Source organism: Jaculus jaculus, chromosome 14 (genome assembly GCF_020740685.1).
Source record: "Jaculus jaculus isolate mJacJac1 chromosome 14, mJacJac1.mat.Y.cur, whole genome shotgun sequence".
Taxonomy (NCBI): Eukaryota; Metazoa; Chordata; class Mammalia; order Rodentia; family Dipodidae; genus Jaculus; species Jaculus jaculus.
In genome coordinates, this window is record NC_059115.1 from 57,835,590 (window position 1) to 57,850,638 (window position 15,049).

At 48.6% G+C, this 15,049-nt stretch overlaps 1 protein-coding gene across 2 annotated transcripts in view; it reads left to right on the forward strand.

The window, feature by feature from the left end:
- Mrps27 (mitochondrial ribosomal protein S27) overlaps positions 1 to 6,900 on the forward strand; it is a 95,076-nt gene extending 88,176 nt beyond the window's left edge. For both annotated transcript variants that reach the window (XM_004651545.2, XM_045133402.1), the window contains 3 exons: positions 661 to 803; positions 3,277 to 3,447; positions 5,686 to 6,900. In XM_004651545.2, coding sequence (XP_004651602.1) covers positions 661 to 803; positions 3,277 to 3,447; positions 5,686 to 5,925 — 554 coding nt within the window. In that variant the 3' untranslated portion in view covers positions 5,926 to 6,900. The remainder of the gene's footprint in view (positions 1 to 660; positions 804 to 3,276; positions 3,448 to 5,685) is intronic.
- The last annotated feature ends 8,149 nt before the right edge of the window (positions 6,901 to 15,049 follow it).

Consider the following 15,049-nt stretch of genomic DNA (forward strand, 5'->3'; position numbering starts at 1 on the left):
GGGCTCCAGTTTCCATAGTTTGGGAATTCATGCCCTAACATCCAAGAGGGTCACTAGGACCCTGATTTAAGAACTGGTAAAGCTCAGAGGAAAATGGGGGCTTTTCTCTTTTTTTTTTTCCAGGTAGGGTCCCACTGTAGCCCAGGCTGATCTGGAATTCTGTATGTAGTCTCAGGCTAGCCTTGAACTCACAGCGATCCTCCTACCTCTCTCTCCCAAGTGCTGAGATCAGAGGTGTGCACCACCATGCCCAGCTCTTTCCTTTTGGTTTTTTCGTTGCTGTTGTTCTTTAATAAAAACAGTAGATTCGATATGACACTTTTCAAAACATGTCAGACATTTCCTGGCAAGGGAAGGTTGTCAGATGTTCACAGAGCTTTTACTGTAAGAAAACTGTGGAGTTTTCTTTTTCTAGGGAAGGTTCTGGCCTTGAAACAATATCATTTCCTTTGACTTGTATCTTAAGGGCAGCCTTCCTTAAGAGTGCCCAGCAATTCACAGGTCCTCATGAGAATCTCTCTAGCCAAGTGAAGGGGAGAAAGCAGCTCCCACAATTTGTGTTTAAAGTGTGCAAGTGAGGTTTTCCAGTTCTTGGTCGGCAAGGCAAGTATTCGCTGGTCCTGGGGCCTTGGCTGATCTTCCTTGTTCTTTTGGCCCCAGGGAAGGTGGAACTGCAGCATGGGCTCCGAGCTGTCTACCACAACATGCCTCTGATCTGGAACCCTGGCTATCTTGACAGGGCCCTTCGAGTGATGGAGAAGGTGGCCTCCTCCCCTGAAGACCTGAAGCTGGCTCAGGAAGCGGTACGCTCCTCCCCTCCCCCTCCCTGGGTGGGAGGTGGCCAGCTCTGCTCTCTTGCTGGCTGAGCTCTGAAGTGTTTTCACTGGCTTTCCCCTCCCCCCACCTTCTGTTTGTATAGAACAGTCTGCAGTTGAAGAGGATTGGCAAGAGTATGTTCAGTTCTGTTGACAGAAAGCAGTAGAAAACAAAGCTATTTTGATTTATAGCTTATTGTATTAAACTAGTCCTTTCCCTACCCCACAAGTCATGCTCAGTTCCTTAAGTACCGTCCACTGTTCCCCTTTTGTCACAGGAAAAAAAAAAAAAAAACTAGTGACACTGTAAGAGTTGGTAAGATGAAAATGTTTTGGTCATTTTTGTCCCTTCATGTAGTCCTGAGAGACTAGCAATCTTTTCTTCTTAAAACCCTTAAGAAATGAGTCTGGGGGACTGGAGAGATGGCTTAGCGGTTAAGGCATTGGCCTGCAAAGGCAAAGGGCCCAGGTTCGATTCCCCAGGTCCCACGTTAGCCAGATGCACAAGGGGGCACACACGTCTGGAGTTTGTTTGCGGTGGCTGGAGACCCCGGCACACCCATTCTCTCTCTCTCTCCCTCCCTCTCTCTCTGTCAAATAAAAAATAAGTGCAGCGGGGGGAGGTATTACCATGGGATATAATTATGGAAAATGTTAATAATAATTGTGAAAATAAACAATAAAAAAAATTCCAAAAAAATAAAGTATTTTTAAAAAAGAAATGAGTCTGGGCAATAAAGAAGACTCCTTTTTATATGTCTTTTGGAATGTCCAGCATCTGTGATGCCCACCAAAGTGAATGTCAGATGCCTGGGTCAAGCAGTGCCCTTTTACCAAGGCTAAAGTTCATCGCAGTCATCTAGGCCCTTAATACTATGAGGTCACTAGACTCGGAAATGTAGCAAGTCTTACACCCCACAGGGAGCCATAGTGTCCCCTCCTGTCCCTGCTTGCTAGCCAGTGAGGCTATTTTGTTTCCAAGTCATGCTGGAACCTGTTAGCCTTGCCTTCACCCTGATAGCTAAGACTTGCCTGTTGACTTCCTTTCAGCCGTGAGGCACACCATCCATGGCCTGCATCGCACATTAGGCTGACACTGACCATGTCACAATGTTCTTTTCCAAACATTAGCACAGTGGTTTGAATGTGAGTGTATGGCCCCCATCGACTCGGGTGTTTAAGCTTGTAACTTAGGTCTCCCACCTCCACCTGGCTGGGGGCGGTGTCGCCGGGGGCAGACCTGACTTCCCGCTCAAAGGCATGGAGAGCAGTCTAAAGTCTGCTTGCTTCCGGCTCCCTGCTGCTGCTGCTGCTGCTGGTGTTTGCTGACTGGTGATGGTTTCTCTCTGCTTGGATGTATGGAACCTGGATCTGTAAGCTTGAAATAGACTCCTCCCCTAAGCCGTGCCTAGCCACGTGAAACTGTTTACCGCAGGGAGCTACATTTCTAGACACCTATGTTTTAAGCCCACTGTCGTCACCTGCTGGTGATTAAAAACAAAAGATTTACACATAAATCCTTTGCCAGGGAAATAGTTCTACTGTCAGCCAAATTGACATTCTTTTTATTCTGATAGAAATGTGATTCACATGTCAGCAGGAATGGGATGCGCCTCCAGTTTGGTTGCGTACATTAGTGATGGATTGGAGTGGTCCCTGGACATTTAGTCTGATAAAGTAAGGCCGGAATTCATCTGCATCCAGGCCAGTGTGGCTGTTGTTTCGATCCCATCTCTGGTGCCCCAGCCCTGCACGGGTTAAGGAGATACACCACAAGGTGGAAATGAAGGGGAGAGGGACCTAAGCCACAAGAAACCCTGTGTTTTGTTGTTGTTGCTTTAGCCTTCTCACTATTAAGCGGCCGAAATCACCTCGTGCAAATGAGTTTCATGTAAGTGTCTCTGGCCTTCACCAGCAGCCTGTGTGGACCAGGCGGGGCCTTGGTTAATAGGTGCTCCGTGAGGGGAGGCCACTCTCTGAGGGAGGCCCATGCCTAACTTGCATTCAGCATGGTCTTTTGTTGGTTGTGGTCTATGGTGGTCTTTCATTCCCTTTTATCCCAGTTCTAAACAGACTCCAAAGAAAGACATGAACAGGGAAGGGCCCCCGCAAGACCCTTCGAGCCTAATTCTTGCATTCCTACCTGGCTAATTAAAAGCAAACACAGTGTGCCGTTGTACTGATTCACACACACACGCAGATGATCTTTAGCACTCTTGTTTGTACCATTTGTCTTGTATTAAGCCTTCCATGCCATCTGACAGGTGTTTCTAATGGTTAAAAATAGTCATTTATGTTTCTTGTTTGTTTTTTCTCTTTGCACTACTGGGAATTGAATACTAGCAACGAATCATTATTTTAGGTGTCATTTTTCCCTTTCTTCCATTTTCTCCAGCTTTTCTTCCCAAAATGGTGTCAAGAGCACATGATGTATAGTGCTGAACCTCTTGTCTTCCCACAGATGGATGTGCTGGACAGGGTGCTACAGGCAGTGGCTTCTCCGGCTGACATGACTCCAGAGACAGAGCCCCAAGAAGGTGAGACGAGGCTGGGCTCAGCAAACCTGGTGGAGCAGCTGGACATCGAGGAACCTGAGCAGACCAAGCTTCCCCGCTACCTGGAACGGTTTAAGGTGAATCACAGCGTGAGCCTCTCAGCTGTGCAGAAAATAGCCCCCCGCCGCCGTCATGGACCAGCAGTCTTTCCATGCGTCGGTCACGCACAGTGGCATTAAAAGCGGACATCAGAAATTACATTTTTATTGCTTCACATGGGAAAATTGGTCTTCAAAGAAAGCAGTGGAATTTTTATGCTGCTTTTTTGTCCTTGAGCTAATTGGTCACAGTTTTGCTCAATGAGGCAGCATGTCATTCTCCAGTCATCCCTGATATGTGCCTGATGGATGGATAATAGCTTGCCTGGGCGGAAAGTATCTGGTCACTTCCCCGAATGGCATTGAACGTGCTGATCACAAGCCCCATTAGGCAGCAGGGGCACATTTCCGCATCGAGGGGTGAGACGCAGGCATCTTTTGCATTGTCAGCTTTGAAAGCTTTGTGCTGTTCCTTGGGGCCACAAGAAATACTCCTGTAGTGCTGGGCACTTGTACACAGGTTTCCAATACTGAGCACTCGGGCTGTCTACTTCTGTACATCCCGGGGAACCAGGGAAGAGGAAAGGAGTTCAAAGTGTGAACACTTGGCCCTCCGCCTGCTTTGTTTCTTATGCATTTACTACAAAGAGAAAAACCTACTGTCTAGATACGAAGCTTGTAAGAGCAGAAAAGCCATTTTGCCGCAGATAGAGAACCTCTGCCGCACGACTACACTGAAATCTGCCCAGTAGTCCCGCTGGACCAGTGCTGGGAGCCCGCCTTCCACGGTGGTCCCTTGTTACTGTAAGCCACTGCTCCTCCCAGGACCTCCTTAATGTCATTGCTCAGCTTTTCTCTTTTAAAATCTGAAACTGAGAATAAAAGGCTATTTAAGATCCCCGATGTATAGAGAATTGGCAGTGGAACAATGCGGAGAATTTGCGTGCTTGTCCTTTATGTTTGCCTAACTGTGTAGGTGAGTCTTAGCCCTACAGATTTTCTTTAAGAACATTCACATTGGCCAGAGTTCCCGCCTCCTTCCCTTGTTATTTATGCATTCCATTTCAGGGGATGGAACCCTGTGCCTCCATTGAATTCCGAGTGCCCATGCTTCCCCAGATGCACTTCATGAAAATCAAAGAAAAAGCAGAGACAAATGTTTGTCCAGCTGTGTTAGGAACCCCCCCCCCCCCCACCCATCCGTACTTCTGCCCTCACCTGCGGGCCGGGTGGGAGGGTCTCCTCGGTGCTGACAGGGAACTGACAGGACTGGGGGGAGCTTGCCACGCATGACTCCCAGTGTAAACAGAGGCTTGCTGCTTCAGAGTTGAGACCTTATTCTGGTGTCCCAGGCTATCTCCCAGGCCTCAGACCACCTGGAGAACAACATCTGAAAGAAATCCTTTTCATCTTACATTTCCTTGTCTTTGCCTGATTTTTATTTCTGAGCTGTCTGTTTGGGATGATTTTTATCCAACTAACCTATCACAAAGCCTCTGGCCTCTCCTTGGAGCTCAGGGACTTTGCTTGCCTTCCACTCTCTTTACTGGCTAGATCTCAACACTGAGCCAGCCACCGAGTCACCTTGGTTTGGGATCATGGGGACACGCTGCAGCTGGGGCCATAAGCAGCCGTCCCTGGTGACCTCCATCAGGCAGCACGTGCATAAGTCAGGAATCCTGTGCCGGCCCACCCTCATCTCATATGGGGCTGTAAGTGGTCTGGGGAGACGTAAGGGTGACCTGCAGGGGAACACAGCAGGTGGAAGCCATTTAGCATGCCATTAGTGAGGACCCCCTGAAAGGATTTCCATCTGCTACAAGGAACGCCTGTCAGGCGCATCTACTGCAGTTACTTGCTTGAGGAAAAAGTCATGCACGGGCTCACTCCAGTTTGTCAAGATGTCTGCATTTATTTTTGCCTGCTGTCATTCCAATATTTGGTTTGGTGGTTTGGTTTGGAACAGGTCAGAGTGGAGATGTGTATTATACCCGTGTTGTCTTTATGACTCAAAACCAACAAAAATGACATAGGGAGTCCCCACATATGGAGTTCTGCTGAGCCTTTGTGGGTCGGGGAGCAGTCCGTGTGCTGCATGCGTCTCAGCAAGGCTGCTGTGCTGGAAATACGAGGAAAAGGCAGCGGGCCTGGGTGAGAGGCAGCAGGGCAGCTCCCCAGCAAGGGTCTTTTCCTGCTAGTGTGCGGCTCCTGTTCAAAGGACCTAATCACTTCTCATTGCCTCTTTCCCCCCGCCCCTTCCTCCTTTCTTCCCGACAGGCGTCGCGGGCTAAGCTGCAGGCTCTGGGCAGAGTGGAGGCAGGAAACCTCCTGGCTCTGACTGCGCGGCTTGTGAAGGATGAGCTCCCCACCTGTGAGGCCGAGGACCTCGCCGCCTACGAGCAGAAACTTGCGAAGTGGAGCGCGGAGCTGGCCGAGCTGACGCAGAGGGAGCAGGAGCAGAGGCAGAAAGCGAAGCAGGAGTACCAGGCCCGGATGGCAGCAAAGGCAGCGGCCTAACGGGGGCCCAGTCCTGCCCTGCCCTGCACAAGGACGCCTCCGTAGAGCTCAGTCTCTTCTCTCCGGCTTCTCCTCTTCTTACAGTGGGACATACGTTGGTCTAAATGCCACAGGACATTGTGTGTGTCCATCCCGATGCCAAGGCATGCTGAGGAACTAGGAAAGAACAGTTGGAAGGAAGCCACTAGCTAAATCCCTTTAAAGAGACTCTTGGGGCTCATGGTGGAGTTCTGGGCCCAGGGAGCAGTGTGTGAGTATACAGAGTTCTCGCACCTCGGGAGGGTTGTGGGAGAAGCCAGGGTCTTCAGTGCGGTCCTCTGGGTGGTCTCTAGTCCCCAGCTTGGTAAATGGAGCCAAAGTAAGCTGCAGGTCCCAAGAGCTCATGGCCTAGACTCCTCTCCCTACGCAGGCATCACAGCGAGCTGGCCAGGGGGCTCACACATTGTCAATGCCTCCCTTTCCACACCCCACTCTCCTCACTGTGCTCTGGGAGAAGTCCAGGACAGGGGTGACCTCAAAGCCACGACCGCACTAGATTTTAGACTGAAGGCACCCACAGTGACATTGTGGAATGTAAGGGCTTTTGAAGAAAAACCTCACCTCACCTTTAAAGCCTTTGTGGCCTGGCTGCTTTAGCGGGCCGGGGATAACCTTTTCCAGCACATTGTCTGAGCTCCCTTATGAAGTGTCCAAAGTGAGCCTTGGATGTACACACACACACACACACACACAACTGGAGAAAAGAGTTTTCTGTTAAAGGAGAAAGCGAGAGATGGGGTGGGGCTTAGAGTGTGCAGGTAATAGAAATCCTTGTAAATCTGACTGGGGAACAATTCCTTCTTGAAGCTCCTCTAAAAGGGTCAGGGCACAGCTCGTGCCTGCCATGTAACATTGCCTTTAAGTACGGTGGTGTATCTTCACTCATGACTGCTCTCTTATCAAGAACCTGTGGAAATAAAGAATAGACCAAAATAATCCTGGAACATTCATCTCTGGAGGGAGGGAGAGACAGAGGGGCTCTTATTGTTACTGTGCTTTTTAAAAAAAAAATATTTTATTTGCTTGCAAGCACAGAGAGAAGAGAGAGAGAGAGTGGGTGCACCAGGGCCACCAGCCACTGAAAATAAACACCAGATGCATGTGCCACCTTGTGCATCTGCTTTACATGGGTACTGGGGAATCAAACCTGGGTCCTTAGACTTTGGAGACAAGCACCCTAACCGCTGAGCTCCAGCACCATTACCGTGCTTTAGAACAACACATTTTCTCAGCCTGCCTCCATCAGATTATGGCAACTGTCATGACACCTACCACTCATACTTATTAAGGACTTGCCGCATGCTGATACCCAGAGTTAGCCTTCTGAGGTGACACTGTATTCAGGAGAGGAAGCTAAGTACTTACCATGAGCCTGGCTGCTGCTGCTGCCCTGGTCCTAATCCGTACCGTGTCCACCATGTAGGACACAGGCAGGGTCCTGCAGCTAATGGGCCTCTCTTAGGTCATAGGCTAGCATTCTAGTTTATTGAAGACAGGGTGTTTTCAGCCTCTCCTTTATTTACAAAGACATTCAGGACAGCTCCAAGTCTCCTCTTTGTCCTCAAACGAATGACAGTTGCGGTGTGAAGCATCTCAATACTTTGTCCCCTCATTTTACCTTCATGTTCCTCCTCCTGCTCTGTCCCTGCTGCACGTTACTTCTAGTCCTTATCCAAACAGGTCCTGCTGCCGCTGAGCTGTGGCCCTGGCAGGAGCTTGCATGTTTCTGGACCGTGGATTCCCTCTGTGCCTCTGTTCCCACCTCTTCTTGGGACTCTGTTCAACTCCTTCCCCACGTGTCCTCTCCTGAACCGTTGAGATACTCTACTCCATTTGACAACTGCGGCTTCTGGCTACAGTTGTCCTCTGTCCCTTTCCCCTCTTCCCCTGGCATCACTTGTGCAGTGGACACACCATCCTTGATCCCCAGCCTGTGGGGAAATTACCTTCTACTAGTTGATCTGCCCGCCAGAGTCTTCGGCAAACCTTAGGCCTTAGGCCATCAATCCAAGATGCAAAGTTCCATTCTCTGGTCCTCTTTTGCCATGACCTCTGCTTGACCAGCTTTTCCCTGTTAAGCCCACCTGTAAACCCATTACCTTGATCCTGACACGTGAGCCCATGCATCTCTTGCCTCCAGCTGCCTACTCTCCAGCTCAGGCTCCATGGTGAGCCTAGGAGAACTCCTGATGTCTCCCTTAGCATTCTCTCCTTTCTTCTCCTTCTCCTAGGGCATGCTTGCCATCCTTGAACCTACCTACAAGTTAAATTGTATCCCCTAAAGACAATCTCCCCTAGAGATTTCCGACAGCGGGACCCTTCAGCTGGACTTCAGACGATGAGCCTCCAGAACTGTTCCATTAACTTCATTATTTTGTTGTTTTTGAGACAGGGTCTCCTGTAGTCCAGGCTGGCCTTGAACTTGCTATGTAGTGGAGAATGATGATTCTCCTACCTCCCATTCTGGAGTGCTGAGATAACAGGGTTGTGCCACCAACCCTACTTTTATATAGTATTGGAGATTGAACTCAGGGTCCATGCATGTTAGGCAAGCACTTGACCAGCTGAGCTACATGCCTAGGCCCAAGTTTGGTAGCAACAGCAAACTCAGGAGGAACTGATACACTAGCAATTTTTTAAAATTTGATTATAACCTAGTCAATGTTGGTATATAAAATAATAATATAACCAAAATTCCTCATTTTTACTTCAGTCGCCTTACTGCTTGCATGAATCCCAAACTTCCCCTCAAAAATGAGCCGATGAAGGCTGGAAATATGGCTTAGCAGGTAAGGCCCTTGTCTGTGAAGCCTGCAGACCCAGGTGTGATTCCCCAGTACCCATGTAAGCCAGGTACACATAATCCACGTGCCCATTCTCTCAATAAATAAAATTATTTTTAAAAATGAGCAGATGGGCCAGGCATAGTGTTGCACACCTTTCATCCCAGCACTCTGGGGGATAGAGGGGATGATTTCTGTGAGTTAAGAGGCCAGCTAAAGCAAGATGCTACCTCAAAAAAAAAACAAAGGAGCACATGTTCCTGAGTCCCATTTTATTGAGAAAATGTAGGCCATGTGACGCAGCCAGTGTTCCTCCTTAACAGTGCCCTACCTTTACCATTTCTCTCCTCCATTCCTTCTCTTCCAAGTGATTGCAGGCCCTTCCTCCTTGCCAAAGCTTGACTCTTATTTGTGACCTCAGTGCAATCAAGCTGACTCTTGGACCATTCCTTTTCCACCTGACATCATCTCTTATCAACTCTGCCTACAGTCTGATTCAAGAACCCACTTCCATTCATCCTTATCAGTCTAGCTGCTATCTCTTCCCTACTCACCAAACTCTTTGAAAGGGTATATATCCCAGTTGCTACTTCCAAGCAGAAAATTAAGAGGTAATGAAGCCATGATATAAATCTCATGATTGAAGACAAATAGGGGATAACATTTACTGACTATAGTCAAGTGACATACTAAATTCTTTACATTCATTATGTTACCTAGTCCACTGGAACATGATGAAGTTGTATTTCATACATGTAAGAAAGCAAAACTTCAGAAAATTTATAAGACACCAGGACTACCCTCAGTGACTTAGAAAATGAGGGTCAAGCAAAATTTGATGTCTAAGACTTATGTCTGAAACTTGGCAGGTCACCATCATGGGTTGGGTGTCCCCTAAAGCAGGAGAGGAGACGAGCATTTGAGTGTGAGGGCCCAGTGGGAGAAGATCTCAAGAAGGTAGGTGAGGGAGGGTGATGTGTGACAGGAAGTAAAAAATAAAATGGAGGGCTTTGGCGAGATGGCTTAGCGGTTAAAGCATTTGCTTGTGAAGCCTAAGGACCCATGTTCAACTCTTCAGATCCCACATAAGCCAGATGCACAAAGGTGAGGCAAGCGTAGGGTCGCACATGCCCACTAGGGAGCACAAGCATCTGGTGTTCTATTTCAGTAGTTGAGGCCCTGGCATACCAATTCTCAAAAAAATAATAATTTAAAAATTAAGTGTGTGGGGGGGAACAGGAAGATCTTACTTGCCAGAGATCAAAAGATGTTTTGACTTCTTATCTCTTGCCTATTTTTCTATACCTGAGCCTCTCCATGGGAGGGAGATCTTTTTCTAGCATCCTAACATTGTAATTGGTCAAGTTTAGCCCCTAGTACTTGCCATCATGGCTAGATTCCTGAGACAGCCCCTAACCCAGACCAATTGCTGCCCACCTGGCTCACCTGAGCCAGAAGGTAGGCCCCACCACCAGAAGGTTATAAATGCGTTTGTGGGGAGAGGGCAAGCTCTTTCTAGGTTGCCTGACTACTGGTGGCCCTCCAGCTTTTGGTGAGCTTCTTGGGCTGAGCCGAGGGGAAGAGCCCTAAGCGCTTACTTTCCACATGGTCTCCTCACCCCTCCTGCACAGGCCAGGAGCTCTTCCCACTTCCTTATCTGTCCTCTCCACGGTTGTTCCAGGCCCTCCACATGGGCTTTCAGGCCATGGGGTGTGTTCATTCTCCTTTCCTTCGTTCTGTCCTTCCTGCAATAATTCATTTTCCTTCCTTTGGTTCTGTTTATCCCTTGGTAAATATAATAAGTTTAATAATTATCCTTCCTGGTCTTATTCAATTTGTTGGTTAAAAATGGACATGAAGCTGGGCGTGGTGGCACACGCCTTTAATCCCAGCACTCAGGAGACAGAAGTAGGAGAATCGCCATGAGTTCAAGGCCACCCTGAGATGACAGTGAATTCTAGGTCAGCTTGGGCTAGAGTGAGACCCTACCTCGAAAAAAAAAAAAAAAAGATATGAACCTAGGGTTTGGGGTTCAAAGACTTTCCTGAACCCCTAGCACCCTGTTTCACTGGAGTGCACCCCTCAGCAGGGTCCACTGAGGGGCGAGGCAGCCTCTTCGGCCCGCATCACTGCCTGGCTCCTGCTAGCATACCTTAGCCGGCAGACACCCTTGCAGAGATAACAGAGAGCCATCCATCATGGTGGGATTGTAGGAGATCTCCATTGTAAACCCTATTGCTTCCCCTAATGCTTCTCAACCTGGAGTGGCTCTGTAAGTGTTTGCTGGTCCTTTCAACTGTCAGAACCAAGAGAGTACTGTTGGGATCCTGAGTGAAGGTGAGGAACGCAGCTAGGTATTCTGCAGCCAAGAGAACAGTGCCTCCGCCCACCCAAGAACTCTTCAGTCCAAACTATTAAGGCTGAGGTCAGAATCCCTAGCAAAGGATTATGGGTAGAGCATCCACAAGACTTCTGAGGTGGCGGAGATGAGCCCCAAGCATGGTATTGGTGGCAAGTAGCTCATTTGCTAGTGATGTTTCCAGGCTGAAAGAGTAACATCAGCTGTTTCTTGGGTAACTAAACATGAAGGAGAAGTGCACGGTGACACAGGATGGGTCATTATTTGTCCTAGCTAGACAAGCTTCCCTGGGGAAAGAGCAAGTGATAACATGGATTTTGCTGTCTGAGTATAACTGGACTAGCAGTCTCCTCATGAGGGTCAGGGGACAAATCCATGACACTGGCGGGGCTACAGAGATGGCTTCGCTGTTAAGTGCTCGCCTGTGAAGCCTAAGGACCCCGGTTCGAGGCTCGGTTCCCCAGGACCCACGTTAGCCAGATGCACAAGGTGGCGCATGCATCTGGAGTTTGTTTGCAGTGGCTGGAGGCCCTGGTGGTGCGCCCATTCTCTCTGCCTTGTTGTCTCTCTGTCTGCTGCTCTCAAATAAATAAAAATAAGCAAAATAATTTTAAATGCTACTGGTGGATGCCAGGTATGGTGGCACAAGCCTTTAAACCCAACACTTGGGAAGCAGAGGTAGGAGGAGGATTGCCGAGAGGCCACCCTGAAACTACATAGTTAATTCCAGGTCAGCCTGGACCAGAGTGAGACCCTATCTCTAACAACCAAAATAAAATAAAATGTCATTGGTACCTGACAGTTTCACTGGTATGGATAAGAAAAGAGCCAGCCAGGCAGGGTGGTGCATACCTTTAATCCCAGTACTTGAGAGGCAGAGGGAGGAGGATTGCAGTGAGTTTAAGGCCAGCCTGAGACTACATAGTGAATTCCAGATCAGCCTGGGCTAAAGTGAAACCAAATAAAGCTGGGTGTGGTGGTGCACACCTTTAATCTCAGCTCTTGGGAGACAGAGGTAGGAGGATCACTGTTAGTTCAAGGCCATCCTAAGGATACAGAGTGAATTCCAGGTCAGCCTGGGCTAAAGTGAAACCCTACCTTGAAAAAACAAAAACAACAAAAATACCAAATAAAAGGGTGGGGGAGGGATAAAGCCTAAATTGGCTTTGGCTTTAGTGAATCATTAAAAATGTGATGGGGGGTAGCTGGAGAGATGGCTTAGTGGTTAAGGCACTTGCCTGCAAAGCATAAGAACCCAGGTTCGAGCCTCATTACCCACATAAACCAGATTCACAAGGTGGAGCATGCATCTGGAGTTCATTTGCAGTGGCTAGAGGTCCTGGCGTGCCCCACTCTTTTCTATCTGCATCGCTCTCTCTCAATAAGTAAATGTGATAGGATTATATCATATCTCATACTAAAAATGGTCATTTTCGAAATCCTGCATTTCTCTCCGGCTAAAATATATGCCTGAGGTGGAGATTGCTTGCCTAGCCTGAGGCTGTCATAGCAACCAGGTGTGTCCCCTGGAGAGAGGTGGCTAAGACTGCAGCCTCAGAGCCTGTCAGATGGGGGAGACAACGTGCACAGCCACAGACTGAAGAGCAGCCTCGCTCCAGGCCCGGGGTTGAGCCAAGCAGTTGAGTGGACCCCATTGAGCCCCTCGGGGCTGGGGAAATCCAAGGCAGCCCCATGAATGCGCTTCTGGATAAGGAAACTCAAGGAACATGTTTATAAATTATAAAAAGCTAGATAGTGGCTGGAGAGATAGTCTAGTGGCTAAGGCACTTGCCTGCAAAGCCAAAAGGACCCAGGTTTGATTCCCCAGGGGCCACATAAAGCCAGATGCACAAGGTGGCGCATGCATCTGGAGTTCGTTTGCAGTGGCTTGGGGTCCTGGCATGCCCATTCTCTTTCTCTTTCTGTTTCTGTCTTGCTCTCTCTCTCTCAAATAAATAAAAATAAAATATTTTTTGATATTTTTATTTATTTATTTGAGAGAGAGAGAAGGCGAAAGAGGCAGAAAGAATGGGCACGCCAGGGCCTCCAGCCACTGCAAACAAACTCCAGATGCATGTACTACCTTATGCATCTGGCTTACGTGGGTCCTGGGGAGTTGAACCTGGGTCCTTTGGCTTTGCAAGCAAATACCTTAACTACTAAACCATCTCTCCAGCCCAAAATAATATATATATATATATATATATATATATATTTTGGTTTTTTCGAGGTAGGGTCTCACTCTGGTCCAGGCTGACCTGGAATTAACTCTGTAGTCTCAGGGTGGCCTTGAACTCACGGCGATCCTCCTACCTCTGTCTCTGCTGGGATTAAAGGCGTGCGCCACCACGCCCGGCTTTATTTATTTATTTTTAAGCTGGGTAGGGTAGCACCTCCCATCCATGGTACTATCCCCCAATATTGCTCTTTTGAGAACACAGTTGATGTCAGCAATGGAATCTTAACACTTGCTGATATTATTCGCCTTTAGTAACACACCTTAGCTTCTTTTTAAAATTTTTTGAATATTTTATTTTTATTTATTTGACAGAGAAAGCAGGAGAGAGAGAATGGGCCTGTCAGAGCCTCCAGCCACTGCAAACGAACTCCAGATGCCTGCGACCCCTTGTGCATGTGGGTCCTGGGGAATCAAACCTGGGTCCTTTGTCTTTTCAGGCAAATGCCTTAACCACTAAGCCATCCCTCCAGCCCATAACCACTTAGCTTGGGATGGATGGCGGTGGACCTGCAGAGACGCTGCCCCGTTACTTTCCAGTGTTACTCTTACACATATAGAAAAGCATCTGAGAGGGCAGTAAAGACAGCAGTTAAGGAGTTTAAAGGAAGGCACCTTATACGGGTGAGAAAAGACATTCCTGGATGGCGTAAGGTTGTGTAGATTCCTGTACCTGAGGAGGTCTACAGGTAAGTGTTGCTGATCAGGGAGGCTCTTGGGGACTCAAAAAAAGAAAAGAAAAGGCTTTCCATGGCTGTTGTTGAATTCCAGGACTAAATGGTAAGACCCTATTGCTAAACACATCACACACACTGCCTGCAGGACAGCAGGTTGGAACCTAGCTAGAAATTCCCCCACCTATTGGCCTAGCTTTCATAGTGCCTGGGTGGGGGGGGGGGGTGCTGCCAGGCTGCTGGGGGGGGCGAGGAATTGTCACCAACAGTCCTGCCAAACTGTGGGGCCCCCTCATGCTAACCATGACCAACCTGCCCAGCAAGAGGTGCCCGCTGGTGTGGTAGTGGCGTGATTGTTCCGGGTACAGCCAATAGCTTTCCAATTGGATTCAAGACCCACTCCGAAGGAGGGGTTCCTATGTGTCACTGTAAACCCGGACAAAAGCCTGTGGCCGGGGAGGTCATAGTTCTCAGTGGGGAAGCCAGTGCCATTGTTCTGAGGAAGACACGTAATGGGCCTGTCAAACTGCCTGCGAAACATTTGCGTTGATTCTTCTAGATCCTCATTGGTAAGTTTTATAGAAGGAAACTTCTCTGCCGTGGAGGGTGTGCTTACTAAACTGGTCAAGCTGCTGGGACTGACTGTTGCTATGGCATGGTGACCCATTCCTGATTCATAGAGGGACATCAGTCTTGCTCCCTCCAAGGCTCAGGAAACGGGGGAGAAGAGAGGACGGTGTAGGAGCCAAGGGACGGGGGTGGGTGGCTGTACAGCAAATTCCTCCTAATTGAAATAGACCCTCCTAAAGGGAGGGGGAAGAACACTGGGGAGACTCAGGAGGTCACGTCTGAGAGCGTTGAAGCGTAAAAGGTCACAGGACCACTCCCCAAGGTCATACACACTCTGTTGCTGTGTAGCGATTTTCTAAACTGGAAAAGTTGCCAGACCACTCCCTGAGGTTATATAAAAGGTAAACAATTTGTTGGGGAGACCAGGCAGCTGAGCGGCCTGCCAGTCCTGCAGTGAGCTCCA